The following is a 27,553-nucleotide window of genomic DNA, read 5'->3' as shown; positions in this document are numbered from 1 at the left end:
GCTCCGCGGCCGGTAACAGACACGTGGCCGCCCTGAGCCTGCTGCTATCGCCGCGCAGGGCCGAGCAGCTGTCTCCACCCCTAAGCCTCCCTCCTCGGGGCCAGCCAGGAGCAGCCCACTCCCCTCCTCGCCGGGTGCATGGGAGGGACCTCGCAGCGGCCCGCCCCGTCCTTCTTTGCATAGCCGGACACGATCGATGCTCTCGGTCGGCCGCGGTTTTCATTGCGACGATGGCATCGGCGCTCTGCTCACACTGCCTGCGCAACGCCGCCATTTGGCGCTCCAGGCGAGAGGGAGTCTTTCGTGCGCAGGCGCACGGTGGGAGGGCGAAAGTGAGGAGCGCCGGCGGGCGAGCTGAAGCGGAACGGAAGTGGCTCTGCTTCCTGCAGTAAGTCAGGGCGGAAGTGGATGCTGCAGCAGCAGCTGCTGCTGCGCGCAGTTGAGGCGGTGGCTCGGAGCGCGAGGGTGAGGCTGCGGCTGGAGCGTTGGGGTCTGACCGTTGTGCCCCCCGCGCCGGTGAGGCGACCCGGGCCCCAGGGCGGGTGGGAGGAGACCTCCCGACTCGGTGGCAGCCCCCGCGGCCTGCTGTGCCCTAGGCTCCGCGCAGTGCAACGGCCCCCCGCCTCCCTGGTGGGTCTCAGCTGCCTTATCTACGCCTGCCCTCAGCTGTACCCGGGCGCCAGGCTGGGCTGCTCGCTGGGAGGACTATAGGGTATGCGAAAGGGACCACGGGCCTAGGACAACCAAGGAAACCTGTGCGCCTCCTTTAAAAAGCAGGGATCCTAGTTTTCTCTGTTTGTTTCCGGTTGTTTTTTGAATCTGGAATTCTGTGATTAAAAGACAGACAAATCCGAGATTCACATTTTTCATGATTAAAACAGCACCACTATATATTATTTCAGGTATCCAGGTGGTAGCCGTTTTGGTCTAGAGGAAAAGCAGTCTGGATTCGTAGTAGTGATGATATCTTTTATTAGACCAACAAGATTTTTGCAAAAAAGAAAATTTCTAATTGCAACCTTTTGGGTACAAACAACCTTCATCCGGCATTGGAGAAAAGATTGTAAACATTCTGGGTAAAAATGAAAGTTCATATTCCATAGGGTTTCACAGAGGAGTCGATAGATGGAAAACCATACATTGTTTGGATTGAGATTAGTGTTTTGTTTTAATTACCAAAATAGTGGATTTGGGGGTTTGTTTGGGATTTTTTTAAATGAGTATTATTTATTTATTTATTTACTGTTTTAATGGGAGAGAACCAGGATCCCTGTTAAGGCAGGCAATGGGGGACACCTGGAGGAAGAACAAATAAAGAGAAAAGGGTAAAAGGAGCAGGGGCTGCAGGTGAATAGAAAGGGAGCCAGAAGGGGATACAGAGCAGAGCACACTGCCTGCTGCTCCCCAAGTGAGTGGCAGCCTGTGGACATCTAGTGAAGCTGTACCTGGAGACATGAAAGGAAGATACTACAATGCTCACCTGGGTTCCCTCCCCCCCGCCCAAGTCCTCTTCCTGGTCAGGTAGGTAGTTAGCTTGGCTACAGCCTGGAGGAGGTTGACCAGGAAGTCCTGGGACTTGGTTGAGGCCATGCATGGGGAGTGCATGAAAGAAAAGGTCCTGGGATGAAGCAGAGTGCAGCCACAGCTTCTGCAGGAGGTTCTGGAGGAGGCAGAAGAGGGGTTGCATGTGCCAGTGTTGACCTCTATGCAGAAGATGGGAGGAAGCAGCTGGCTGGGGGCTGCTGTTGGGAGCTGGTCAGCTTTGGGGCTGTGTATGCTACATCCTTGGCAGGATATTTAGCATGGTCAGCCCCCAAGCAGCTGCTTCCATTCTCATACTCAGCTCTGTGGAGGACAGTGAGGAAGCTAGTGCTGGTTGGAATGTTACATACTTAACAAGCTGTGCTTAGTTGAGTTCAGACAAGCATGTGCTCCTTCCACTACCTGCTTAAACAGAGTATGGTTTGACGGCCTATTTTGGCAGTGATTGCTGTGTGACCACCTTGGTTGCCAAGCGGTGCCTCATTAAGAATGGGGCTCAGAACAGCAGAGCAAGTTCTGTATTTACCCAATTGGGACAAAAATGCAGTGAGGCATTTATTATCAATAGTAACATTTTCCTTTTCTCTCTGCTGCAGGGAAAATATTAATTGTCTAGAATGGTGGGCAATTGGTTCTTCTCTCTGCTTCCTCAGGGATATGTGGGCAGCAACTCATGGCTCTGCCACAGGTCCTGGCCCCATTTTGTTGCTGCCCCGCGATCCTGGCCCCACCCACACCCCTGCCCTGCTCCCAGATACCGCACACAACCTGCTTGCAGCCCTAGCCCATCCGCCTAGCTGAGCATGGGGCAGAGCCACTTAGGGAGTTTTGGTGAGCTGCTGTAGATGGGGGTTGCTGATCTGGCCCATGACAGCTCACCAAAACTCCCTAAGTGGTCCTTGGACCCAGATAATTGCCCACCCCTGTCCTAGAGCTAACGAGATAACCCTGGTTATCTTACTGTCACAATAGGTTGTGTGGGAAAAGTCTCTCTCATATTCAGTCCATAAGGAGCCTTCTTAAACTAACGTAAGCCTTTTGAGGTACCTTCAGAAGTTGGGTGGGATGGGTTCAGACATCCCTTCTGCTAAAATTCCAGTGAAGGAAGGTAGACTTTCAGGTTCAAAAGGTAGGTTCATGTAGAAGGCATCATAGATAGCAATTAAGTGTAGCAATCCAGAAAGGTGTCCATAAGTGTGATACAAGTTGTATTGGATAAATGATTGTTTTACCAGATACAGGTGACAAAAGGCTTTGCTAGGATATGTAAGCACTCATCAAATATCAGACTGCCTTAACTGAAATTGAACATATTCTGAGCATTCAGCCCTCTGAAAGGGAAAGTTTTTGTGAAGCTGAATGTAAGATTACTTGATTCTGAGTCTATAAATGGAAGATAGATAACTTTGAAGCCTCCCACAGAAGCTGAGTCCCTTGAGCTAATAATAGGAGCTTGTTTCTTTGGGCCTTTCATGTGCAAATCTGCCATTTCTTCAGTGTGAGTTAACCATATGTAAGGCTGTCAGATAGTGCCCGACAGTGGTAAGTTTAGAGATTCAGGAAAGCTTTAGAACATGTTTGTTACACTACTGCTAATGCAGGTGTCTGGTTGAAGCAAATGGTAGCTGACAATCCATCCTGGCATCACTCTGACAGAACCCTAGAGCTGCTGCGATTTACAAAACAACTCCCTGTTATATGATAGTAGCTCAGTCTATTGCGGTAACATGAATGTGGAGGAAATAATAGGTCCATTGATTAAGTGCAGTAAAATAAATTCAAGAGATGGAGATATGCCTTTGATCACTCGCTTGTGATCACCGAGTGCTCTAGCACTTCCACATGCGGCACAACGGAGCCAAATTCAAAGGGGGCATGAGCGCTGTTTGTGCCTCTTTACCAGCCAGAGCATTTGCTGTCAGGGGGAGCATGTTTCCCCCCCCCACCCTTACCCTCCCCTACATGTTGTCTATGTCCTGTAAATTGAAGAGCATGAATCCACAACCCGTATGCTTCCAGAGTACTCCCAATTTCCAGAGATTCCTTGATGAGCAAAGAATGCAGGCTTGGGGTCCAAAACTGCAGGGAAATGGATTTAAAATATCTGAGTACAAGAGAAATGAGGCCCCAAGCTCCCAACAGGCAAACAGAGGCCAAAATATCTTTCACATATGTCTAATTTTAATATAAATGAGTGCAGTGTCATTTTAAACTAAGCCTTGTGACTTCCACCAACTCTAAAAGTGTTTGCTTATCAGCCCTGGAGGATGAAGTCTTTCGTTTGTCTGTCAAACAGTCATCCCATAACTGACCATACACATTTTCTTCATCTATCGCATATAGCTATTGTGTCTGCAAAAGATGGGGATTTGCTTATGGTCCCTTTAGTTCATAGCTGTTCTATTGCTGCAAGCCCTGATTTTGATTGTATTGATTTTTTTATGTGGACATCTTTCCCCCCAAGCTAATGGGCTAAGGCCTCCAAACAGTAATTTGGCAATAACTTTTAGTTGCTGTTTGACTTGAGAGAAATATGCACTGTTAACCTCTTGGGAAGAAACTCTACCCCATCTATTTCCAAGCTCTTGAACCACATAGTCCAGTGTAGGTGTAATGTAATGTCTGTGGTTGGTCTGAGATCTCCAGTTTTTCCTTTTTAAAAACAAAAAAACCTGTATAGCATTTGCAAAGTTGGCCTTCATTAAAAGTTAGTATGTAATATGGCCAGTCTAGGATAATTCGAGGGGAAAAGAAATCATGTCAGCTGTATCACAGTTACATGAGCGTAATGTTTTTTTCTTTCAGTCTCTAGGTCTGTATTTAATAGCATTGAAGACAACAATTGAAAAAAAATGACCCACTGGTTTCATCGCAACCCTTTAAAAGCTACAGCTCCTGTTTCCTTTAATTTCTATGGTGTAGCCACTACTCCAGCTGCATCAAAGATTTGCAAGTGAGTATATTCTAGTCTAATGCTAACTAGTCTTTTCAGCGTTCAGGATATGTCTTGAAAAGTAATGGGTACCTTTATTTAAATTTTGAAGAGATTATAGATCTCTAGTTTGGTGAAAGTAAAATACTGATAGCACTGTCAGTATCTCTTTCTAGAGAGCAGTTCGCCTAGCTGTGACGTTGTAATTAGATGGGCCGAAGGACCATTGCTTTTTGTTGAGCCACAAGTGTTCTACTGCAAACTTGTGGCTCAGGAAAGTATTTAAATAAATTTTCCAAACATGATTACAATTTCATCTCAGCTATACAGTCAAGACTGTTATAGAGTTTTGTCCTACCCTTGCTGGGTGGCCCTGTACAAGTTTATAAGCTTCTGTCTTACTTTGCTCAGTGTAATGTGGCTCAGCTTTGCATGTGTTACAAGGCTTAAAGCATTGTTTTTGAAGTGATTTGAAATTCTTTCTTATGCAAATGCCAGGAGCTTGAGGAATAAGCAGGACAAACTCATCCTCCTGCGTAACACAAAAAATTACGACGTCATAGGGGTAATGGAGACCTGGTGGGACTCCACCCATGACTGGACCATGGGTATAGATGGCTATACCCTGTACAGGAGGGATAGAGTAGATAAAAGGGACAGGGGTATAGCTCTTTATGTTAAGGAAAGCTACGCGTCCCTGCAAGCTGATGTTGGTGACCAGGGTAGACAACTGGAGACCCTCTGGGTCAAAATCCGAGGGGAACACAGCACAGGGGACACAGCGGTGGGAGTCTACTACAGACCTCCCACCCAAAGTCGAGAGCTTGACCAGGAGTTTGCCCAGGAACAGGCTGAGGCCGCATGCTCCGGGACTGTGGTTGTCATGGGTGACTTCAGTTACCCGGACATCTCATGGGAGGATCGCTCAGCAAAATCCGAGCAGTCGCAAAGCTTCTTCTCATGCGTGGATGACCTCTACCTGACTCGAGAGGTGAAGCACTGCTCAACCTGGTACTGGCTTCTGGAGGTGATCTAATCGGTGACCTAGTGATCGATGGGAAGCTGGGTGACAGCAACCACGAGCTGATCACCTTCACCATCCACCGTAAAGCTGGCAAGTCAGTCAGCAACACAGAAGTCCTTGACTTCAGGAAAGCTGACTTTGACAGGCTCAGGAGGATGGTCAGGGAGGCCCTAAGGGACCATGACCCCAGGGAGAGGGGAGTTCAAGAAGAGTGGTTGCTCCTCAAAGGAGCGATCCTCAATGCACAAGCTAAGTATATTCCATCTCAAAGGAAAGGCAGCAAGAGGGCACAGCAGCCCCCCTGGCTCTCCAGGGACCTAGCAGACCTCAGGCTAAAAAGAAAAGCCTACAAAGGATGGAGGATGGGATTCATCTCCAAGGAAATTTATTTTGCACTGGTCCGGTCCTGCAGAGAGCAAACCAGGAAAGCCAAAGCTGCAACTGAACTCCAACTAGCTTTGAGCATCAAGGACAATAAAAAGTCCTTTTTCAGATATGTGGGGAGCCGAAGGAAAAGCAAGGGCAACATTGGACCCCTGCTGAACCAGATGGGACAACTGACACCCAGAAAAAAACCATCCTGTTAAATGGGTACTTTGCGTCAGTCTTTTGTCCGTCCAATGGGACACCCATGCCCACCACAAGGCAGGGAGGTCCGGGTGGGGGAGATCCCCTACCCTCCATAAATGCTGACCTCGTGAAGGAACGTCTTGAAAAGCTGGATACCTTCAAGTCAGCCGGCCCTGACAATCTATGCCCCAGGGTACTCAAGGAGCTGGTGAGCGTCATAGCCCAGCCCCTGGCACGGATCTTTGAAAACCCTGGGGCTCTGGTGTAGTGCCTGAAGACTGGAAGAAGGCCAATGTGGTGCCTATCTTCAGGAAAGGGAGGAAAGTGGATCCGGCTAACTATAGGCCCATCAGCCTGACTTCTATCCCGGGGAAGATCTTAGAAAAGTTTATTAAAGAGGCCATCCTTCATGGACTGGCCAACACCAACATCCTAAGGGATAGTCAACACGGGTTTGTTGCAGGTAGGTCTTGCTTGACCAATCTCATTTCCTTCTATGACCAAGTGACCTATCACCTGGGCAAGTGACAAGAGATTGATGTCATATATCTTGACTTCAAAAAAGCCTTTGATCTGGTATCCCATGATCACCCCTTGGTGAAACTGGCCAGTTGCGGCCTTGGGTCCACCACAATCCGCTGGCTGAGAAATTGGCTCCGTGGTTGGACCCAGAGGGTAGTAATTGATGGAAGTCGATTTATAATGGTGCCCTGTGACCAGTGGGGTCCCCCAAGGCTCTATCCTTGAACCCATGTTGTTCAACATCTTCATTAATGATGTGGACATTGGAGTCAGAAGCGGACTGGCCAAGTTCACCGATGACACCAAACTTTGGGGCAAAGCACCCACACCTGAACACAGGCAGGCGATCCAGGCTGACTTGGACAGGCTCAGCAAATGGGCAGACGAGAACCTGATGGTGTTTAACACCAAAAAATGCAAGGTTCTCCACCTTCGGAGGAAAAACTTGCAGCATCCTTATAGGCTTGGCAGTGCTATGCTGGCTAGCACTACAAGAGAAAGAGACTTGGGGGTCATGATTGACCACAAGATGAACATGAGCCTGCAATGCGATGCTGCAGCTAGTAAAGCAAGCAAAACACTTGATTGCATCCATATATGCTTCTTGGACAAATCCTGGGACATCATTCTCTCCTTGTACTCGGCCTTGGTGGGGCTGCAGCTGGAGTACTGCATCCAGTTTTGGGCTCCACAATTCAAAAAGGATGTGGAGAAGCTTGAGAGAGTCCAGAGAGGAGCCACGTGAATGATCAGAGGTCAGGAAAACAGACCTTACAACGACAGGCTTAGCCGTGGGGCTCTTTAGCCTGGAAAAGCGGCGGCTCCAGGGTGATCAGATGGCCACCTATAAGTTTATCAGGGGTGACCACCAGTTACTGGGGGAACATTTGTTCACCAGAGCGCCCCAAGGGATGACGAGGTCAAACAGTTATAAACTACTACAAGGCTGTTTCAGGCTGGACATAAGGAAGAATTTCTTTACTGTCTGAGCCCCCAAGGTCTGGAATAGCCTGCCATCGGAGGTGGTTCAAGCACCTACCTTGAACACCTTCAGGAATAAATTCAGTGTTTATCTTGCTGGGATCCTATGACCCCAGCTAACTTCCTGCCCTTTGGGTGGGGGGCTGGACTCTGAGCTTCTAAGGTCCCTTCCAGCCCTAATGTCTATGAAATCTATGAAATGGTACATTTGCATAGAGCAGTGGTTGGCAACCTTTAAGCAGCTGTGGGCCAGAACAGTTTGGCTCTGGTCCTGCGTGGTCCAGCTGGCTTTTGTGGTACATCAGTGCCGGGTAGGCTTTCCATGTACCCATGTCAAGGCCAACAGCTGGAAGACAACTGTAAACTGCATCTGCACTGTTTCTGCTTTTCTCTGCTTTCCCCCCGCCCAGCTACGTCCCAGCTGCAATGTGGGCACAGCTAGAAGATGCCTAGCCCTGCCATGGGCTGAAACTGCATCCAGGCTGCAGCTGGGTTGACAGTGAGGCAGGATAGGAAGAAAGGACAGTGAGATGCGTACAGCTGGAAGCTGCACAGCCCCAAAACATCTAGTCTGCTTGCATGTTGGGCTGGACAGGTGGAAGCTATGTTGAAAATCAGGGGGAAGTGGAAGCAGAGAGAAGTGGGAACAGTGGGGATACAAATAGAGGAGCTGTTTCAGAGCCATGAAGCTTCCAGCTGCATCTGCAGCATCTCTGCTTCTCCCAATGGATAGCTTTTGTTTGGCTTGTGGCCCAAATGGGCCTTAATATACTTTAAGCAAGAAATACCTGTGCCAACATGAATCTCGAGTCCTAAGAAAAGAAAGGTTTGTTAAAACTAATCCTTTCCTGAATAGTTATTCTTCTCTTTGGGAGGGACTTTATCAGTTTAATACCTATGCTTTCTCAGGTGAAGGGAAAAGTGGTGTGCATGGCGGTTTTTTTAATGATCTTTTTATGGCTATCCTTTTGTGTTGAATTTCTTAAGTTTGTTTGTTTGTTTTTTAACAGTGACTTAAGATTATCTAGAATTCGACTCTTGGAGCTGTTTACTGATTTGAGTTGTAATCCAGAAATGATGAAGAATGCCACTGACCTATACTTCTCACTCTTGCAGGGTAAGACCTTGAAAGGCTACTAATAAATCAGGAGGCCATTGGTTAGTAATCTGTAATTTAATGAAACTCCTACAAATTTGTATTATTCTAATCTTGCGTAGAGGCATTATTTGCTCACCAAAAAATACAGGATCTTTTAGGTTGCTCTATCCCAGCCATCTGTTAAATGATCACCTGGCCTTCTCCCAGTTCTCAGTCAGCACCTTTGCACTGTAAGGGACACGGATAGTCCTTTGTCTCTTTTGCACCACTTTCTGATGGGGAGAGATGTTAATTTTTCATCACTTTGATACCACAATGTAGTGAATTACTTCTAGAAATTATTGATTCCCATCAATTAGAGAATTTACCAAAGCTAAAGTATAAATTGCATCTAGTCTAATGTGAGACCATAGTTTGTTTTATTTAGTTGTAGTAATGTGCTCATCTTTACTGAGGTGCTTATATGGTGCTCATCACCAGCATCTTAGCTATTCAGTGACATGTTATGGCTTATTCATGTTACCTCAACTTTTTTTTTTTTTAAATCTCAGTAACCTATTCTGAGTTAGCATTTTCCCTCTGTGTCCCTCTTGTTGAAGAGTCAGTCAAGTACAATCCGTGAGCTCTTTGCAGTAGGTAGATTTTAACTTAAAATAAATGTTAGCTGTGCATTTCTAAGCAGTATCAGTCGGTGGACACCTGGCTTCTTTGCAGTTGGTGTCATGGAATATGCTAATCTGTTACCAAAACCTTTTTTATCCAGTATGTGTTTTATCAATATTATGTGAGCCTCTGTTTCCTTGTCTATCTCCAACCCCCCCTTTTTTATGCTGGTTTGAAATACTGTTTTGAAATTTTATATATAATTTTAAATATATATAACAGAGGCTCACATAATATTGATGAAACTCATACTGGATAAAAAGGTTTTGGTAACAGATTAGCATATTCCATGACACCAACTGCAAAGAAGCCAGGTGTCCACCGACCGATACTGCTTAGAATCACAGAAGTAAGGTAACTGGCCAAGTTACTGCAGAAAAGGTGGAAGGGAAAGAGTGTCTTCAAAGGGTCTCTATACCCAAGCCCTAAAGTCTTCTCTTCACAAAGGAAGTTTTTCAAATATTTGCCATGATTGTGAAAACCACTGTTAGCAACTTTGGGAACCCTTGTTGTAAGTGCCATATTAATCAGAGCTGCTTTGTGTTGCTTTGTATGAAAAAGTGCTTAAACTGTAAGCATCCCACTTACAATAGAGCTCCCAAAATTTCTAATATCACCAGATATGAATCAGAGCTAGGCACAGCACAGATCTTTTGCAAAATTCCCCTATATTGCACAGGGTTTGCAGGGTCAAGTTGATAATTCAGAACAGGGAGTTTCTGTTGGTACGATTAGGGTTTTTTTGCTGTAGATCTTGCCTTTTTGTTCATGAATAAAAGGCTTTTTTATGGGGCTGTTAATCACTATTGATATGCAAAATTAATGCAAGAACTAATTAACAGATTCTTTTTTAATACATTAATTACACTTGTGGTTTTGGACCCCCACTCTGGCTCCTCTCCACTGCCATTATCACCACCTTTGGGCTGCTCAGTGGAGCAGCCATAGCAGTGTAGAGGGGCTACAAGGCAGCCTTGGTGCAGGCTCTGGGTGGCTGTAGCAGGAAGGTGAAGGGAAGGGAGGCACACCCACCCTGCCCCACCCGGCACAACCCCCATTCAGGGCCCCGAGCAGCCAGGCTGGCCGTGTCGGGGGTTCAGGTAAGGGAACACTGGGCCATGGCAGGGTTCCATGGCACCCTTGTGTCGCGTGGTTTGGGCTAGGGGCAGGTCGGGACTGCCTGGGAGCTCTTGCACAAGCCACCTCCAGGCCTGCAGGTCCCTGCACATCCCCAGTCCTGTCCCCTAGTGAGCAGTGGCAACGGTGATCCTGTGCCTCTGCGGAGGTGGCCACAGACAGCTCTGGTTGCCCCCTACAGTCCCTGCCCCATGCATGCCCGGCCCCAGCCCAGTGCTGACAAAACCTGAGCTGAACTGACTGTCCTCCCTGCACCACCAAGGCGCCTGCCAGGATACACACAGAGCTGCAGGACCCACCAGGTCCCAGTGAGCCCAGGATATGTGAGGAGGAGAGTGCTAGCTCTGCCTGACTTGGCAGCAGCAGCTCAGGCTCCGTTGATGCTGGGCTAGGGCTACAGGAAATGGCTCTGTGATTAATCCTGCCCCCGCCCACTGGCAGCAGCTGCCTCCGCAAGGCCGCAGGTCTGCTGTTGCCACCGCTTCCCCAGGGGCCCAGACTGGGGATGCGTGGGGAACTGTGGGCCCAGAAGCGGCTCATGCCAGAGCTCCTAGTCGGTCCCAACCCTCCCCGAGCCTGAGCTATGGGGCCTGAGTGTGCCAGGCAGCCCCACCACAACCCAGTGCTGCCTTCCCTGAACCCCAGTGCTGCCAGGTTGGCTGCTTGGGGCCCTGGATCTGTGTTGTGAGGGGGTTTGTGGGTGGGTGTGGGCACCCTCCTGCCATTTTCCTGCTACAGCTGCCTGGAGCCCGTGTCCCACCACACCTGCTGAGCAAGGAAGATCAGGCCAGGTCGGAGCAGCTACCTGCAGCCCAGGCTGCCCATGGCCACTGCTCCTGGGACAAAAGCGGGTGAGCCCACTGCTGCTGGGACTGTGCTCAAGTGGAGGGCATGCCCAGGGCAGCTTCATGGAGACCCCCACTCAAATTAGGCATCCTGCCAGGGCATGCAGGGGTCTGTCCTCCACAAGCTCCAGACCCTACTGTGGGGAACCCCTTTTCCTGGACTCCAAACCCAACACACACATCCACAGCCCCCCACAACTTTACAAATTCACACCCACCCCCCAACCATACAAAGTACCTGCATATATGTGCATAATTTTTAGTTTTTCTGCCCTTAATTTTCAGTCATTAGGTGTGCAATTAAAATCACGATTAAAAAGATAGCTGCAATTAATCACACAGTTTTATTACACTTTTTAATAGTTTGACAGGGTTTTTATGAAGAATGCAAATGAGACCATCTTTTTCTGTTCCACCTGGCTGTATCTCTTCATCATTCCCCTCATATTCTATTGCTTCTGTTTTCTCATTTTTAAATTGCCTGTGGCATGTTTTTATTTTAACAGGTTTTATCATTTCGGTGGATAATTCTTCTCAAGAGAGCAAGTTACGATATATTCAGAATTTTAAGTGGACAGACACATTACAAGGGCAAGTCCCAAGGTACATGTGTTTTCACACTTGCAATATCTTTAGCCATTGTACAGTATAGATACATCACTTTAAAAATACATGGTAGAGTAGACAAATGTAGCACAGCGCTGTGATCACTCACTATTTCCAAGGGATTCATTTGTTTTAAAATGATATAATGAGTTCCAAGTATTTTGACAGTTTTCTTCTATTTAAAGTTGGGGACAGATTTTAAATAGTGCAGAACAGGAAATAACTATGCAGAATACATATGCAATAAGAATGGGCTGTTTCAGATTTTTTGAAACGGTTAAACTATTAAATCAGAAACTTAAATATCAAGGTGGTTGCTCTTATACCGCCTGGCGCAATCCCCTTACTTTTCTTGTGGCACACTTGTCATCTACATTAAGGTCTTCTGGTCAAAGTTAATAGTTCTCCCTCTGTTCTGTAGCCTACTCTTGGAAACTATAAATAGAAAACTAGACTTTAATAGAAAACTGTGGAAATACACGGGGGGTGGGGGAAACACGTTGGCAGTCCCTAAAGAAAGCTGAAGAATTTATGATGGCAGGACCATTCCAGGAAAATGATAAGATTTTATCTTCTTTGAAAACTTTTCTATATACATATGCCATATTGTCATAATTATGTAACGGGTTGCAGTAGAAAGCATTTTGGTGTGGTATATCTGCTAAATGAACAAGGGCAAGTCTGTTACTTTTCCTTGGTTTTAACTAGCTATTTCAGACATAGGCTTTCCGTGAAATGGCAATTAAAATAGATGGTGATATATGTCATATCTATAATTTAATTCCTACTTTTTGTTTTTCTGTTTAAAATAAAAACTTTGCTAAGCTTTCAGAAAGACTCGTGTGAAGGGCACATCTTTTAACGTGGGATTTGTTCATGTGAGCTTTTGGAGGGAATAAGTAAATGATTAAATCTTCGAATAAGTAAATGATTAAGTCTTCTTGAGACAGTTCAAGGAGCAGAAAAGTTAGAAACACCAATGATGAATGCAGTGATTGTTACATTACCTAACTACACATGGCCAAACATGTATGAACAGATTTGAAATCATGAAATTGATTTGTTTTTCCTTTAGTGCCCAGCAGGATGCAGTATTTGAGTTAGCTTCCATGGGATTCAATGTGGCTCTTTGGTACACAAAATACTCATCAAGACTGGCAGGAAAAGAAGAGTAAGTGTTTTCTGGTTTTGTCAGTTGTGATGGCATGCCGACAAAAAACTTCATCCACTTTTGAGTTCTGGTTGCTCTAATTCAGGGTTGTCAGACTGGTATGGCCCCCAGGCCAGATCCAGAGCTGGAGGCTCTTTCCAAGCTAGATCCAAACCCACTCTGGTGGTAGGCTGAGCAGTGGCAGCAAGGTGAACAGCATCAGGGGTAATAGGAGTTAACACAGCTGTTGCTTGTCCCTGTCATGAACCACATTCCCAACAGTGCTGCATACGACAGATTCTGGCAATGCACCCCACTTCTAAATTTCCAGGTTCTCTTGGGTCACTGGAGGCGGGTCACACGGCTCTGTGGCTTGTATGTTTAACAGTCCTGCTCTACTGCATATCCTGCAACCGCAAGTGTTAATTGAGAACATTAATTAAGGCAGCCTTTGTTCACATGCTTAGTATCAAGAGTGCACTGTTCTGGCTCTTGGCCTCTACAGTGTGCGCACAAATTCCTCTGTGTTGTACTTGGATAGACAACTTGACCTTCAGCCACAGCAGGATTAATTGGTGAAATGTAAACTATTTTCATGATGGAAGGCACACATTACTATGGAAGAATAACCTTAGTAGAGGTAAGGCACTAACGCTAAGAATAATGAGCAAATAAAACTACTATAAGAATGAAATCCAAACTTCTTCGACTTCTACATCTGATCTAACTGAACAATGTAAGGTGGTTGAGAAGTTTTTGTAAGGTTATGAGTTGGTCAGTACAAAACGAATATTAATCAGGTGAATTGTATTTAATTATTTTTTTAACTTTCAGTATAAACGAAGATGAAGCAAAAGATGTTCACAGAAGCCTGAAGATAGCAGCTGGGATTTTTAAACACCTAAAGGTAGAGAACATATCTTTTAATTCTGTTCTGCAAAATGTCTCTGGACAGGTGTTTACATCTTGCTGTGTGTAGTGTCACCATGTGACAAGTAATATTTATTTATTTTTTTTTAAGGCTTTCCTTTTTGTTATGCAGAAGTAGACCGCGTGCAGTAAATAATGATATTGGATTATTTTGAATGCCACAGAGGATTACTCTTACTTGAGCAGTCATTTTTGTGGTTGGAACCTTCTTAATTGTAAGGGTGGGGGGAAAAGCCAATGGCAATAGTCCCTGTGTTTGTAAGTGTCTTTGTAGTTAGTCCTCATCACCTTTTGATTCCCTCACTCAGGCATTGTACCCATTTAGTACAGTATACCCCATTCAAGCTCATAATTTTAGGACTGAAAGAAGGTTCTACATTTATTCCATCTTAATGTAATGTAGAGTGTATTGCTCACTGAGTATAGAATAACCCAATGTCAGGATATAAACATGCATACTTTGGAGGGGCATGTTCAAAAGGACAGCAGCCCTTAATGTTCTAATTGTGCATGGACAAGCCAGGAATGATACAAATGAAGCAAAATCTCTCCATCTTTAATGTGTTAAAAGTTGAAACTTTTAACAGCTGGACCAGTGGAAAAGTTGGAACAGTGTTAAAAGTTGCAACGATTTTGGTGTGGTGGTATCGTTCCCAGCTTGTCCGCACTAACAGCTGCTCTTTTGATATGGCTCCAAATGTGCATGTATCCATACCCACGTTTGCTGTTCATTCCATGGTTACAGTTATTTGTGCCCTGAGCTCAAGGTGTTTATTGATTTAACCAATATACAGAGAATTGATATTTGTTATAATGTAAACAGTAGGCCAAACATTTGCTGTGCTTTATTTTGTGCAGTTGTGAATTATGCTTTTTTTGTGATATGCACATAAGTGGAGCTGACTAATTTAGAATCTGAAAAAACCTCACTTTAAACTTAATACTGAAGTGCTTTATTTGAACTAACCCTAAAAATGATTTTCTGCTATGTAGGAAAGTCATATTCCCAAACTGATCACCCCTGTAGAGAAGGGAAGAGATCTAGAAGCTCGACTTATAGACTCCTACATCATTCAGTGCCAAGCTGAAGCCCAGGAAGGTATTGCAAAATGTGCATGTTTGTAAGTGGAATATTTGTGTGTGCAGTTCTGTAGTGCAGTAGCTCTCAACCTTTTTAGATTTGTGGCACCTCTCCATTTCAAAAACTAATTTATTGCAGTGCTTACCTCCTTGCAGAGGGGCCAGGAATTGGAGGTGGGGAAACAGCCAGGCAACGAGAACCTGACCTTGCCTTTTATCTATTTATCTTGTTGTATCCGGAGCATGAGCTTGCCCTTATTGGCTTATCTCCTCGCACTTCCTGCAGCACCCTTCAAAAGATCTCATGGCAGCCCAAGGTGTCCCAGCATCTTGGTTGAGAATCACTACTCCAGGGGTTCCTGATGTCTCCTGGATAGTGACAGCCAACATTCTTCTGAAGTTCTTTGGGGGCCAAGGTATTTGTAGCCAGAACTGAAATCATCACTGTCTTAAGGTGCCAGAAAATCATTCCAAATATTTATCCGTTTTTAAAAAGTTCTTAAGGAAATGTCTCTTCTCCAGTAATTGTTTAACATAGTTTGAAAACAAGAAAGTATGCTAGAGATCCAAATACTTCTAAGTAAGTGGAAGAGTATGCCACCAACCTGATTGAGTGCTGATTTACAGCTGCTCATTATGTCTTAATTTTATCATATTTTGTCACTTGCTGGAGCCCAGTAGTACTCTTGTTTATAGTATTCAGATTAACTGAATTTGGAAGGTTTAGCAGATAAACCCCTAATTATGCTTGATAAGACTTCCTACAACTACATTTTATTTATTTATTTATTTATTTTTAGTGACAATTGCCCGAGCTATTGAATTGAAACACAATCCTGGTCTAATAGCTGCTCTTGCCTATGAAACATCCAATTTCTACCAAAAAGCTGGTAAGATGATCATAATTTTTATGTCCTTAGTGACTTAGTAGCTTGTATGCTGTATAGAAAGATAGCATTAGCAATTCAACCTCCAGTTTCTCTATAGACAGTATTGGTAGTATGTTAAACAGTCAAGTCCTGACTGATGGTTCAGGTGTCTAATTCACACTTTAACACTTATAGTGGACAAGTCTAATAATAAGAGGCCTCCTAGTCATGTGGGAGGGAGGGTGTGTTCCCTGGGTGTTAAGTAGTGAACAAAATGGGGTGAAAGTCAGGGGAACGTCTCCAATTGTTCAATATTGACTTCTTAAAGTCAGTGAAAGGTGACATGAAGACCTCTTTGGCAAGAGGGGTAATTAGTAGGGCTGTGCAAAACGGCACTGGTCTGTTTCGATGGAACAGTGTTTCATTTCGAATTTCATTTAGATTCGAAATTGCTGTTCTGTTTTGCTTAGTCAAAACAGTAACACTGTTTTGATGTTTTGCCCATTTGCTATAATGGGGAAACTCGAAATAGTCTTTCTCATCTGGCAGGCAGATTGGGGACCCGCAACCCTGGGAGGACTGTGGGGGCTGTGCCAGTCCTCTCAGGGCTGTGGCTCCCCAGTCTGCCTGCCAGATAAGGGAGGGAAGCTGGGTGTGGCTGCGTGGACCAGGGGAGCTGGGGAAGGGAACTGAGCCCGATTTTTGCTCTGTTCCCCTCCCCAGCACTGGGCTGAGTTCCTTTCCCCAGCCCAATCATAGTGCTGGGGAGGGGAATTGAGCCTGGGCCCAGGCTGTGATCGGCTTCCTGCAGCCTGCCCGTGGGAGGTGGGGAGAGCCAAGGCTGCACTCCTGTCTGAGCCACATGGGGCTGTGGAGCCCCTGGGAGCGCAGCCCTGGTTCTCCCCTGTCTCCCATCACCTGGCTGCTTTGAAATGTTTTGAAACTTTCGAAACATTTTGACTAGCCTCGTTTTGTTTCGAGGCTGTTTCGAAGCCCTTCGTTTCTCCATGACTTCACTGTTTTGAGCTCGAAATGAGTCGAAACAGTGTCGAACTGAAGTAGCTGGTGAAATTTTGCACAGCCCTAGCGATTAGTTGTACTATAAGGTCTAAGGCAGGCTGGGGATTATATATATGTTGCTTAGATTTGGTAAGTTGGTTTGAGGACCTTCTGAGTTAGACAAAAATATTGGTTAACTGTGTGAGATATTAGTGTTGTAATGTAAGTAGAGCTTATAAAATGTTTCTTGAAATTAAGACTCAGAACAAAATGTAAAATAAACATTTACAGGCAAGATTCTTTGGGTATGCCAACAACCCACTGTTGAGCAAAATTATTCCTTTGTTTCATAGACATCAGTGCGTATAGAAAAGGCGTGTCAGACTTACCTAGGGCCCTGGAATAGTTCTGGACTGAGGGATTCCTCATTGGCCAGATCCAGCCTTGGGTATGGGGGGAGGCACTGTGGCCACTGCAGCAGGTCTGAAGGTGGCAAGAAATCTGGAGGGATTTGGGAGCTGTAGTGGTGAGCCAAGTTTGCCACCAACAGCAGCGGGCAGCAGGGTCAAAGGGCCTCTAACTTCCATGGCAGTCCAAGCAGCCACATCTTCCACGTAGTGAGGCTCTGTTGTCTGGATTCAGTCCATGGACTGTATATTTGACACCTCCAGTGCAGAGGGAAGAGGTGCACAGCTGCATTAATGAATCAGAAATATAGGTGTTGAAGACAGTGTTATGTCTGTTAATGTGGTTTCCTGTAGGAACTACAGGACTAATTGCTGCAACTTAACTATGTTTTGCATACTGTTGATTGCTCAAAGATCAGCACTGTGTTTAAAGGTTTTTTCATGATTTGGAGATTTCTATAATTGTAGATCAGACATTATCTAGCTTGGATGCAACATACACGGGTAAATGGAGGAAGTACTTACAGCTGAAGACCTGTTTCTATCTGGCCTATGTAAGTACTTTGTTTGTGTCCAATCTATGAATGTTTCAGTATTTAAAAGTTAGACAGGAAAAGGGATTCAAGTATTGCTTTTTCCTTGTCACCTCGGTGTGAGAGGATAATGCGAATTCCTATAGCCTATCTAAAATGTTTATTGTTTTAGAGCAAGATGGGATCCCTACTCTCTAGAATTTGAGAAGATTCCTTGCTCCTATAAATGAGCCAAGGCAGTCTGAGCATAACATTAGTCTTTCATTCTGTGTGCTGAATCTCGGTCTGCTTTTAGATGCAATTAAGAATTGAAGTCCTGATGAGACAGCCGCTAATGATATCAGGTCCCACACGACCCCTGTGTCTTTTAGCAACAGGTGCATTTTAAAAAAGATTAGAACCTTTTTTTCATTTCCTAACTGATGGCAGCTCACTTTAAGGATGGAACGGCCTATAGCTCTGTAACTAAACTTCTGCTTCTGGTTTTGTCAAAGCTTATATTCTAGCTTTTCTAAAAAATGGTACAAAACTAACTTGATCCTAACTTTCTTCTTGTTAAGCCTATAGCTAGATGTTTCTTGTCTTATTAGCCACAAGGTGAGATTAGTACTCTTTGTTTTGATTGCATGAACTAAACCAATGATGGAATAAAGTATAGTGCTGTCATGTTTAATTTCTCAGACCAACAAGAAATGTACATTAACTCATGAAGACATTTCTGTTCACATTGGGTTTAGGATGTAATTTAAATATTATATTTCTTTATAAACATTATGCCCCAAAAGGAACTCTATTCGGACATGAGGGTAAGGGAGATTAATGGGAATATGCTGAAAAGTTGCTTAAACTTTGCCATAACCATTCAGAGAAACCATTTTAATTGAAGGTTGAGCATAGATTTAAATCTCAGCATTTTTCATACGTGACTTTAATCACAAAAACTGAGCTGAGTTTATTCCCACCTTCCCTGCTGAAGAGACGTGCTCTTTTTCTTCAGTATAAGTGCTGCTGTGTGTATTAATTCCTTGCACCACATCCTGCTGGCTGACTCGTGCAAGTGATGACAACCCAAAAAGTGGATGCAATGACCCACATCTAAAAAGAAAAAAAAAAAAACATAAATAGTTGGACAACAGGAAGATGCCTACTGATGCCAATACAAATATTCTTTCCCATCAGGCATATTGCTATCATGGTCAAACGCTGCTGGCCAGTGATAAATGTGGAGAAGCCATCAGATCTCTGCAGGAATCAGAAAAATGTAAGTATGGTTTTTAAAACCCTCCTGGAACATCTCTCCTCCTACCTGAAGGCTCTGTGGTTTTTGTAATTCAGAGCAGTTTACAAGGCTATCCATTTATTTAAGTGTTAGAGCCAAATAAAGACACACTGATTACATCAGAATAGACATGGCTTGTATACGAGCTTTCAAAAATCCTTAGTCCTCAATGTTTATGGTCTGTAAACTTCTATAATATAAAAAAGTGCTTACTGAAATAGATATTTTTCTCTTGTTATCAACTTAATATCTCCCTAGGAGAGGGCTATAGCTTGTCCCTACAAAGAAGGATGGATACATTTATTGCAGGGTCACAGCAGACGGAGAAGCTGAAAAATGAAAAACAAATTGGCTCCATCTGTAACAGAGCCAGACATGTTGGCACTGGATCTATGACCCAGATGCCTTGTTCTGGGTGGACCTAAACCCTCAGACTTGCCATGACCTCTCCTTTCAATAATAGGCAAATTTTATTGATGCACAGTGCTAGCAGATAAGAATAATCCAAACAGTTCTATATATTTTTCCAATCTTAGAGCTGCACAGAGTTAAGGTACATCTAGCCAGTACATGAGCTTCAATCTGAGGTTCTATCTTGAATGTCAAATGCCAGCATGATCCTGGAGGTCGGAGGCCAAGGTCCCATCCCTCCCCCGCAGTTTGGGTGGGTGAGACAGGCTGGTGATATACACTCTATCCACGGTGGCCTGCCTGGGGTTTCTCTCTCAGGGACCCTTTGCTACTCTGAAATCCCTCCCTTTGTATCTTTTTTTTTTCCCCCCCTCTGTGATAATGCCACATCTTTTGGGCCTTGTTGATTGGTCTCTCTGTGGTCATCATACTGTCCACGTTCTGTGCTGTCAACTTATTTCTTTGTTTCACAGACTCATCACATGAGCATATCCTAATTTGGTCTGTACCAGTCTTCTCCTAATTTGGTCTGTTCCCCAAGCCAGAAATCTCAAGGTGCTGTAGTTGGGCACTGTAACTTGGTGCCACCTTGTCTCATGTTATGGAACAGTGTGATACATGCCTTTAATTTCCTAGCCTGTGTGACTGTTTGCTGCTTGTCTGCATCAAACACAGCCCACCTTGAAGGAACTTTGTCATAGACAGGCTTTTTAGAAACCAGTTAACCCTTGCTGTTGCCCTGGACCATTATTCTAATGCATATCTATTTTACCTATAAGCCAGTTCCCAAAAGCAAACCACTATCATTTTCTAGCCGTCAAGACCCATAGGCTGCAAGTGCCTATTGTGTGGTTAGCTGCCTACTAATAGGACAATAGGGCAAAGCCCTGGGTAAGCAGCAGGAGAACTACTGCATCATAGCCAGAGAAGCAGCAGTAAGCTGCTCTGGAGGCTGAGGAGATGCACCTGTGGCTGGTCAAGAGAACACCTAATCAAAAGGGGAGGAGCCCAGTAAGCCTGGGTTTCTGAGGCAGACGGACAAGTACAGCCCTGAATTCACTGGGGAGAAGAGCTCCTGCTAGTTCAGGTATTCAGGGAATGGAAGCTGTAAGCCAGATTAGGTACTCCTAAGGGCTATGACAGTCAGTGAGTGGGGAGCACATATCAGTGCACCCTCATATCCACACACCATATGCAGAGTAGTAGTTGTAATCTGACTCTGAACTTCTTTTAATTCTGTGGTTCCTTATTGCATACTACTGTTCTCTTTGTATTCGTCTTTGTGGTGATATAATATACTTCTCTGTCCGCCCAGGTCTTGTATCTACCTTTTTTTTGCTGCCTGTAACCAGATTTTGTCCATGCTAACTTTCTAGGCTTCAGTAGTCATCCTGGAACCAGTTTAACTTGCTTCTACAAATGGTTATTTTAATATGTTGGGATAGAATCCTAGCTAGGATACTCCCTCTCTCATTTCAGCAAGCCAGAATAGTAGTGGCCAGCTTTAACTGATAACTTTCATTGCTTTCTTATGCAGTCTTTACCAAGGCTGAAGCATTATGCAAAGAATATGGGGAAACCAAAGGGCCTGGGACTACTGCCAAACCTTCTGGACACCTCTTCTTTAGGAAACTAGGAATGTTAGTTAAGAACACTCTAGAAAAATGTCAGCGAGAGAATGGATTCATGTAAGTGTATACTCTTTTTGGCACGTTGCCTTGCATGATCTTTAGACCCCTCCTTTGTTGTTGTTTTAGGACTAGATCATAAATTTTTCTAATGCAACTCTACAATCCAGTGAGGATTGGCACGTGGCTCAGAGTGTCACAGTTCCTTCCCTAAAACCAAAGGAGTCTCTGCTATAGCAAATTACTCCTCCCTCCTTGTTCTGTACCAGCTAAACCACATCAACTGATATGCTGGAAAGGATGAAGTCCAAATTCCACTTTCTTCCCCTGGTGATCCTCTTCCTGCCCTCCTGCACTGAAGCAGTGGTCCTGCGGAGGATGTGCGCTACCCCACTTACCTGTCCCCTGTTAACTTTTGCTATAAGCAGCAGTTGTATGGCTCTCTGTTCTCCATCTAGTGTCCAATACACTAGGGTAAATGTGTGTCAGTACAGCTAAATTCCCAGGGGATGCTGGATAACCGAGCTTTTGCTGTATTTTTGAGTAAAGAATTGTTATTCCCCCCCCCCCACACACCTCCCCCCCCTTATTGTATAAAAGACACCTGCAGCAGGGACATTCATGTGCATCAGACAGTATTTGATGTTTAGTCAAAGTAATTTTTCTTACTCTCCTTCTGTTATAGTAATTGTAATCATTGTTTTTAACAATAGCACATATAGAAATTAACACTAGCTCATGTCCCTTTAAAAAAGTAATTTGTCACATGGCCAACTCCTGTTCAATGACTCTTCATGCCATGATGACAGTATAGTGGTTTACTGAGCATTGGGTAAGAAACCAGTCATTTGATCTATCTGGGCTTTTGCCACTGTAGTATATACTGACATCACCTTTCTTGAGAGGCATTAGTATCTCTGATTTTCATTTTTATTTTAATTGACTTTAAACAGAAGTAGCGTTTGTATCTCTTCCCACTAAAACAAAAGGGGGAAAACCCTCTTAAAGTGATAGGGGCCACAGTAGCAAATGGGTGAGAGTACAAATGGGAATTTGCCTGTGGGCTTGTGACTCCTCTGAGAAACCAGCTAAACTGAATATTGTTCGGTGTTCAGTTCTTTAAATCACATGGGTCTAGTACAGTGATAATAGTAGGATGCTTTTGTAAGTGGGGAAGTGTTCTCCTTTACTTCTGCAGGTAAACTGAAAATCTGAAATAATCTCTCCAAAGCTTTATTTACTGTGTTTATAAAACACTAAATTCTGTCTTAGTTACTTCCAAAAAGTGCCACCAGAAGCTCCCCAACTAGAGCTGAAAGCAAACTACGGCCTGGTAGAACCTGTTCCTTTTGAATTTCCTGCTTTGGATGCACACTGGACCCCAGAGTCACTTGCTGCATTTGATCTGACTAAGAGGCCAAAGGATGAGAGTGTAAGAACATTTTACCTTTCTTCTCTCCCTCCTCTCAACTACGTCCCAGGTGTGGTGCATATTTGGCACTAGGTCCTTGGGTCTTCCCTGCTTAGTAGTAAGACCACCAGCCTTCTGGATGCAGGTTACCAGTTCAACTGTTTAAGATTAGGCAAATTGAATCCTGTTTTCAGCCTTCCTAGGATGTTAAGCTGTAGCCAGTGACATTTTAGCAGGCACTGAAATACTTGGGGTTAATGCTATAGAAAAGTCTATTAAAAAGAAGCAGGTGAGTCTATTAATCCACCTGTGTTTTAATAGTTTGACGGTACTGAAGAGCATCCTAGAACAGGAGTATACCATGTATACAATATGTGCCACTTGTCTTTTGGCCAGTCCTCATTATTTTGTCCTTTTTGAGAGTTCTCTTTATTTGAGGCCTCATTTAAACTTTGTCACACCTGTGTACAAACTGGTGCCAAGTACTGCCAGTTCACAATGGGCACTCAGTTATTTGGTCCTAGAGCAGTGGCATTGGATCCTTGTTGCTCTTTCTTACCTGGACAACTCTGGTTGGTCCACAGCTGAAAAATTACATTGTTTCCTTGTTTTCTTTTAGCTGTGTAATCTTCCTGTTTGATATTTCCTCAGATAGAATTGAAGGATTAGTTAGCTTGAATGCCACTGGTGCTTTAATGCTGTGTAATTTCAGTTCTTTAGTAGGTGCGATAAGCTAGTTGGATTTAAACACTGTACTTTTCAAGCTGCTGTGACGAGAAAACTTGGCAATTTTCTTTCTCTCCTTCATTTTTTTTTTAAAAACAGCCCTGAGGGTGCAGAAAAGAATAGCTTATAGTCTGCACAGCTTCAACATAGATATGTTGTGCAGAACTTAGGAGTTTGCATTCACGACTTACATTTATTTTTTCCAAACTCTCTTCTTTTCTACAGGCTAAGCCAAAACCAGAGGAAGAAGTAAAACCTCTGAAAGAACCAGATATAAAGCCTCAAAAAGACAGTGGATGTCAGATCTCTTAAATGCCATAAGTACTTGGAATTCCTGCCACAAGCTGTATTTGGTGACTTAAGGGGCTTTTGTTTAAGATCCCATATTCTGTGTTGTCTTTTTTAATCCAAAAGATAAATTCAGTAAATTAATATTTAATAGCCATCTGTCTTGATTGGCAATGTGACTGGATTGGTAGAAGAAAATTATTTATATCTGGTTTATTTTTGTTTTAGTTGGTACCTCATAAAATGGACTCAATTGTCATCTTTGCCTCTATAGAGATTTTCATCTATAACCAGTAGTACTAGGGTTTGGCTTCTGTACATAGAATAGCACAGAAAGAAAGAATTGTTGGGGGTAAAAGTCAGAATGTGGTTCCTCTCCACAATGATAATCTATATAGCATAAACTTTGATTCATATCTTTTGTTTGACAGGAAATGGTACTGATTTAGTCATGTTTACCACAAAGGCTTAACATTCTGTGGTGTTGCTATTCTATTGTTACCGATGAATGAGAAAAATAATTTCTCTTCTTTTTTTTTTTTTGCTTTTATACACATGGAAACTTCTATAGTGAAATCACTGTCTCAGAACTTCTTTAGAAGTTCTCCATAACCAGAACAGTTTATACTGCATTTGATGCAACTAGACAGTATTTTTTCCAACCTAAATTGGGTTTCCATATGCCTGAATTCTTAAGAAGGTGCTTCTTGAATGGTATGTTTTTTCTATCCTGTTCCTTCATTTTATGTGCTTTAGTGTCAGGTTGCTAGTCTGCTTATAGCATGTGAAAGCAAAGCAGCAAGCAAGTAGAAAAGCTCTTTAAAATGTATTATGGTATCATGTTTGTAGAATTTTTAGAGGTTAAAATATTTTGTAAAGTTCTGGCCTCTCAGAACCTCAGATAAATACATTTAGTTCATAAGCATAATTAAATAGACTATAATTGCTCCATTTCTGTATGGGACATATTGGTATGATGCAGTAGGGAGAGTAAGACAGCATAGACATTTTAGTAGTACGCAGAAGGCATTCTCTTTTGAGATCTCACTAACATCAGATGTAAACTGGAGCATCTCCAGCCCAGCTTTCTCAAGGCCTACCTGTAATTAGCCCCTGGATGAAGAGCAGTTGTTGAAATCTAGCCTTCAGTAAGAATGAAGTGTTGCTGTCTGAAAGAGGGAAATGATTTGAAGAACTCGTCACTTCTATAATTTCCCCACTGTTGAAGGCATGCGCTCTTGGAGAAATTAGTGTGTGTAGCTTTGGTCTTGTGGGCATTTGATAGTACTTGGGAGACCAGAATAACTACGGCAACAAAAACATTACTTCCATCTGCAAGTGATCAGATTATCTGGCACACAGTGTCAGCCCTGGTGAGCCAGGTGCTTGTGTCCTTCAGGCTTTGATCATTGTAAATCATCACACCTAGGATTGAAAGTTTTATGCTTTGAGAGCTCCAGATTACGTAAAACACAGCATCTTACATCCTCAGCATTACAGGTTACTGTAAAAGCATGTCCCCACGCTCTGCTGTCTGCACTAGCTTTCCTTTCAAAGGAGTCCTGTTGAATGGCTCTTTATTCATAATCCTCAGTGGGACTGGATCTAGCTACCTGAGAAGTCAGGACCTCCCATAACAGCTACATTCCCACGGAACAAAGAAAAGGTTATCCAGTAAGAGGATGATTGTGAAATGGAAAGCGGAGTCTTCGCAGGAGCTGGACCAAACTAGGCAACTGATTTCTGTGAAGAAAAAGAAGGATCCTGGTAGTAGTAAGCATTATGTTGAAAGCAAACACAAAATTCAGTACTCGGTTTACCCTTCTCCTGTCTGTTCTATATACATTGATCTGTTTCTCCCCTAGAGACTATAAGAACAAAAGAGTTTCTGTTTTTACATCTTACAAGATGCTTAGCTGTGGCATTGCAGAGAATCTGGAGAAAAGTTTGTTTCCCAAAATGTGGACACCCCCTGCCAGCCCCCACAAAGTACTGAAGAAGGGGAGTCAAGATGTATTCAACCCTTAGTCAAGGGTTGTTTTGCTGACAATATAATTGCAGTCCTGTGTGTAATTACAGCAGCCAATTTAGCTGGAAGCAGGGAGGGAATATTAGAAGCAGGACAAAAATGGATCACTGCCATAAATAAAGCTTAATATTTCTATAGTTGCCTAACTTTCTTTTTAATGGATGAGTTGTAATTAGCTCCATGCTCAATCTTAAACTTTCAGTATGTACTCAGTGATTCTTTTCTATTGTCAGTTGACCTGTATTTAGTGTTTTTCTACAGGCAGAAATCTTTAAATTAAACAGATTTTCACCCCTTGTATATCTGCTGTAAAGTATAGCACAGAGTTGCCTAAATGTATTTTGTGCACGCATACATTAATGTGAATTGCATTGGTATTTTTGACCGTTAGTATACTGAAATGTATGTTTCTTCATTTATGTTTCATCAGCTAGCCAAATATGTAGAGAGGGTCTTTGGTGCAAACTTTGATTTCCCAAACGTTTTCCTACAAAAACTTATTCTGTAAACTTGCAGTTTACACTATGCTGGCACTGTTATCTCTATAACTTCCTGAAATCAAGAGACTTGATTGAGATTTATATGCAATCTGAACATTAAGTGATGGTATTTTATGAGGTTAGTTGTAATATTGTGCTGCTCTCAATCAGTACTTGTTTTAGTAACCATGACAAGTTAAGCAAAGCCCATCTCCCTTTAAGTTGATAAAGGGAATAAACAAGTTCATCTGAACTTTTGCTTTTCAAGACGCCATTGATTTATTTGCATTTTAAAGCTTTTGTGGTAGATTTTTTCCTAGGGTAAAGAATTAAAACGTTTTAACCTGCAAAGTGTAAGAATAAGATGCTGTTGGACATTGGATGCACAACTGTTGATTTCTCACAGAGTGCAAGATTTTTATTAAGGTATTTAAATACAGACACTCCTTTTTTAGTTTTAGTTTTGTTTGTTTTTTTTTGCATTACCTGTTCTCTGTATTCAAGCATTTAGAAAACCTGGTTGAGGGCTTCATATATCCTGCAAATATATATAAAAAATAGCAAAGGTTTCCTCTAGCACTTTTTTTTTTTAAAGTCAGGTTCATAAGATGACTTTTTAATAATAAAATCAACATCTGCTCTCTTACAATTAGGGCCTTTTTTATGACTTCTGTTCTGTGGCTGTTAATTTTGCACTCAAACAGTGCCCTCAAAAAATGATGTAAATATTAGCTGTCTAACTCCTACTTGTGCTCATACTTTATAATGGGGGCAAAATTATGTCACAGAGCAGACACCTAGGTAGAGTACTTAGCTGAACATTGAGTCCTTTGTGTGTTTGTCCTTTTTTAAAAAAGAAATGTATACACTGGAAATCTTTAATGGCTTATTAAAAGCAAAACAATACAAAGCTCCTTATAGGAAAACTATTTTAAAGTCATTTAATACACTTATGAGGAGTGTCTCATTCATATTCTTTGTTGCTGGGTTTACATGAAATAGTTAACTTGCTCTTATTTAACATGTAACTCTAGACCTAAAGGACTAAATCTGGCCCTTGGATGCAGATACCTGGCTTCAGTACGAGCTTTGTCAGTGCGTCTGAAGGCAGGATTTAGTAATTGATGTATCTGTATAAATACTTGGCTTGTCTGCTGTGACACTACTACCTGGTCGTAGTCTAAGCAAGAAAGTAGATATCCATATCTGTATATTACTGTATAGCCAACTTTTGCACTTTAGAAACTAATCTTGCATTTCAGTACTATACAACATGCTTGTAAATAATCCTTTGCCTCCAGTTTTGTTGTACTAATGGCAGTAGTGTGATACCAATAAGATTTGATGGGAACACTGTTAAAATTAAAAAGTATTTTTCAGTTTGTATGTATAAAATAAACTCTTTGGAGTGTA

General features: G+C 43.2%; 1 protein-coding gene across 5 annotated transcripts; it reads left to right on the top strand.

Moving 5' to 3' along the window:
* Window positions 1–250: 250 nt before the first annotated feature.
* BROX (BRO1 domain and CAAX motif containing) lies at window positions 251–27,553 on the top strand. 5 transcript variants are annotated; one of them, XM_090048429.1, is made up of 13 exons: window positions 251–388; window positions 4,348–4,495; window positions 8,582–8,688; window positions 11,822–11,918; window positions 12,997–13,092; window positions 13,906–13,978; window positions 14,995–15,100; window positions 15,882–15,971; window positions 17,825–17,910; window positions 19,069–19,150; window positions 21,117–21,267; window positions 22,480–22,639; window positions 23,570–27,553. In XM_090048429.1, the coding sequence occupies exons 2-13, from the start codon at window positions 4,395–4,397 to the stop codon at window positions 23,654–23,656; spliced, it is 1,236 nt and encodes a 411-aa protein (XP_089904555.1). In that variant the 5' UTR covers window positions 251–388; window positions 4,348–4,394; the 3' UTR covers window positions 23,657–27,553. The 5 variants fall into 5 exon arrangements, with proteins under 5 accessions (XP_089904555.1, XP_089904548.1, XP_089904570.1 ...); XM_090048422.1 differs by having other exon boundaries at window positions 349–465; XM_090048444.1 differs by lacking the exon at window positions 251–388 and adding an exon at window positions 399–516.

The sequence above is a fragment of the Crocodylus siamensis genome, chromosome 1, assembly GCF_052110815.1.
Source record: "Crocodylus siamensis isolate JL-2025a chromosome 1, ASM5211081v1, whole genome shotgun sequence".
NCBI classification, from domain to species: Eukaryota; Metazoa; Chordata; order Crocodylia; family Crocodylidae; genus Crocodylus; species Crocodylus siamensis.
The sequence above is the reverse complement of the archived record's forward strand: the minus strand, read 5'-3'. Positions and strand labels throughout refer to the sequence as shown.

Excerpts from the sequence above, each read along its gene's own strand:
- BROX (XM_090048429.1), top strand. The coding sequence starts at position 4,395 with ATGACCCACTGGTTTCATCGCAACCCTTTAAAAGCTACAGCTCCTGTT. Across the intron at positions 19,151-21,116 it reads TCTGCAGGAATCAGAAAAAT|TCTTTACCAAGGCTGAAGCA; the intron begins GTAAGTATGGTT and ends TTTCTTATGCAG. Across the intron at positions 21,268-22,479 it reads CAGCGAGAGAATGGATTCAT|TTACTTCCAAAAAGTGCCAC; the intron begins GTAAGTGTATAC and ends ATTCTGTCTTAG.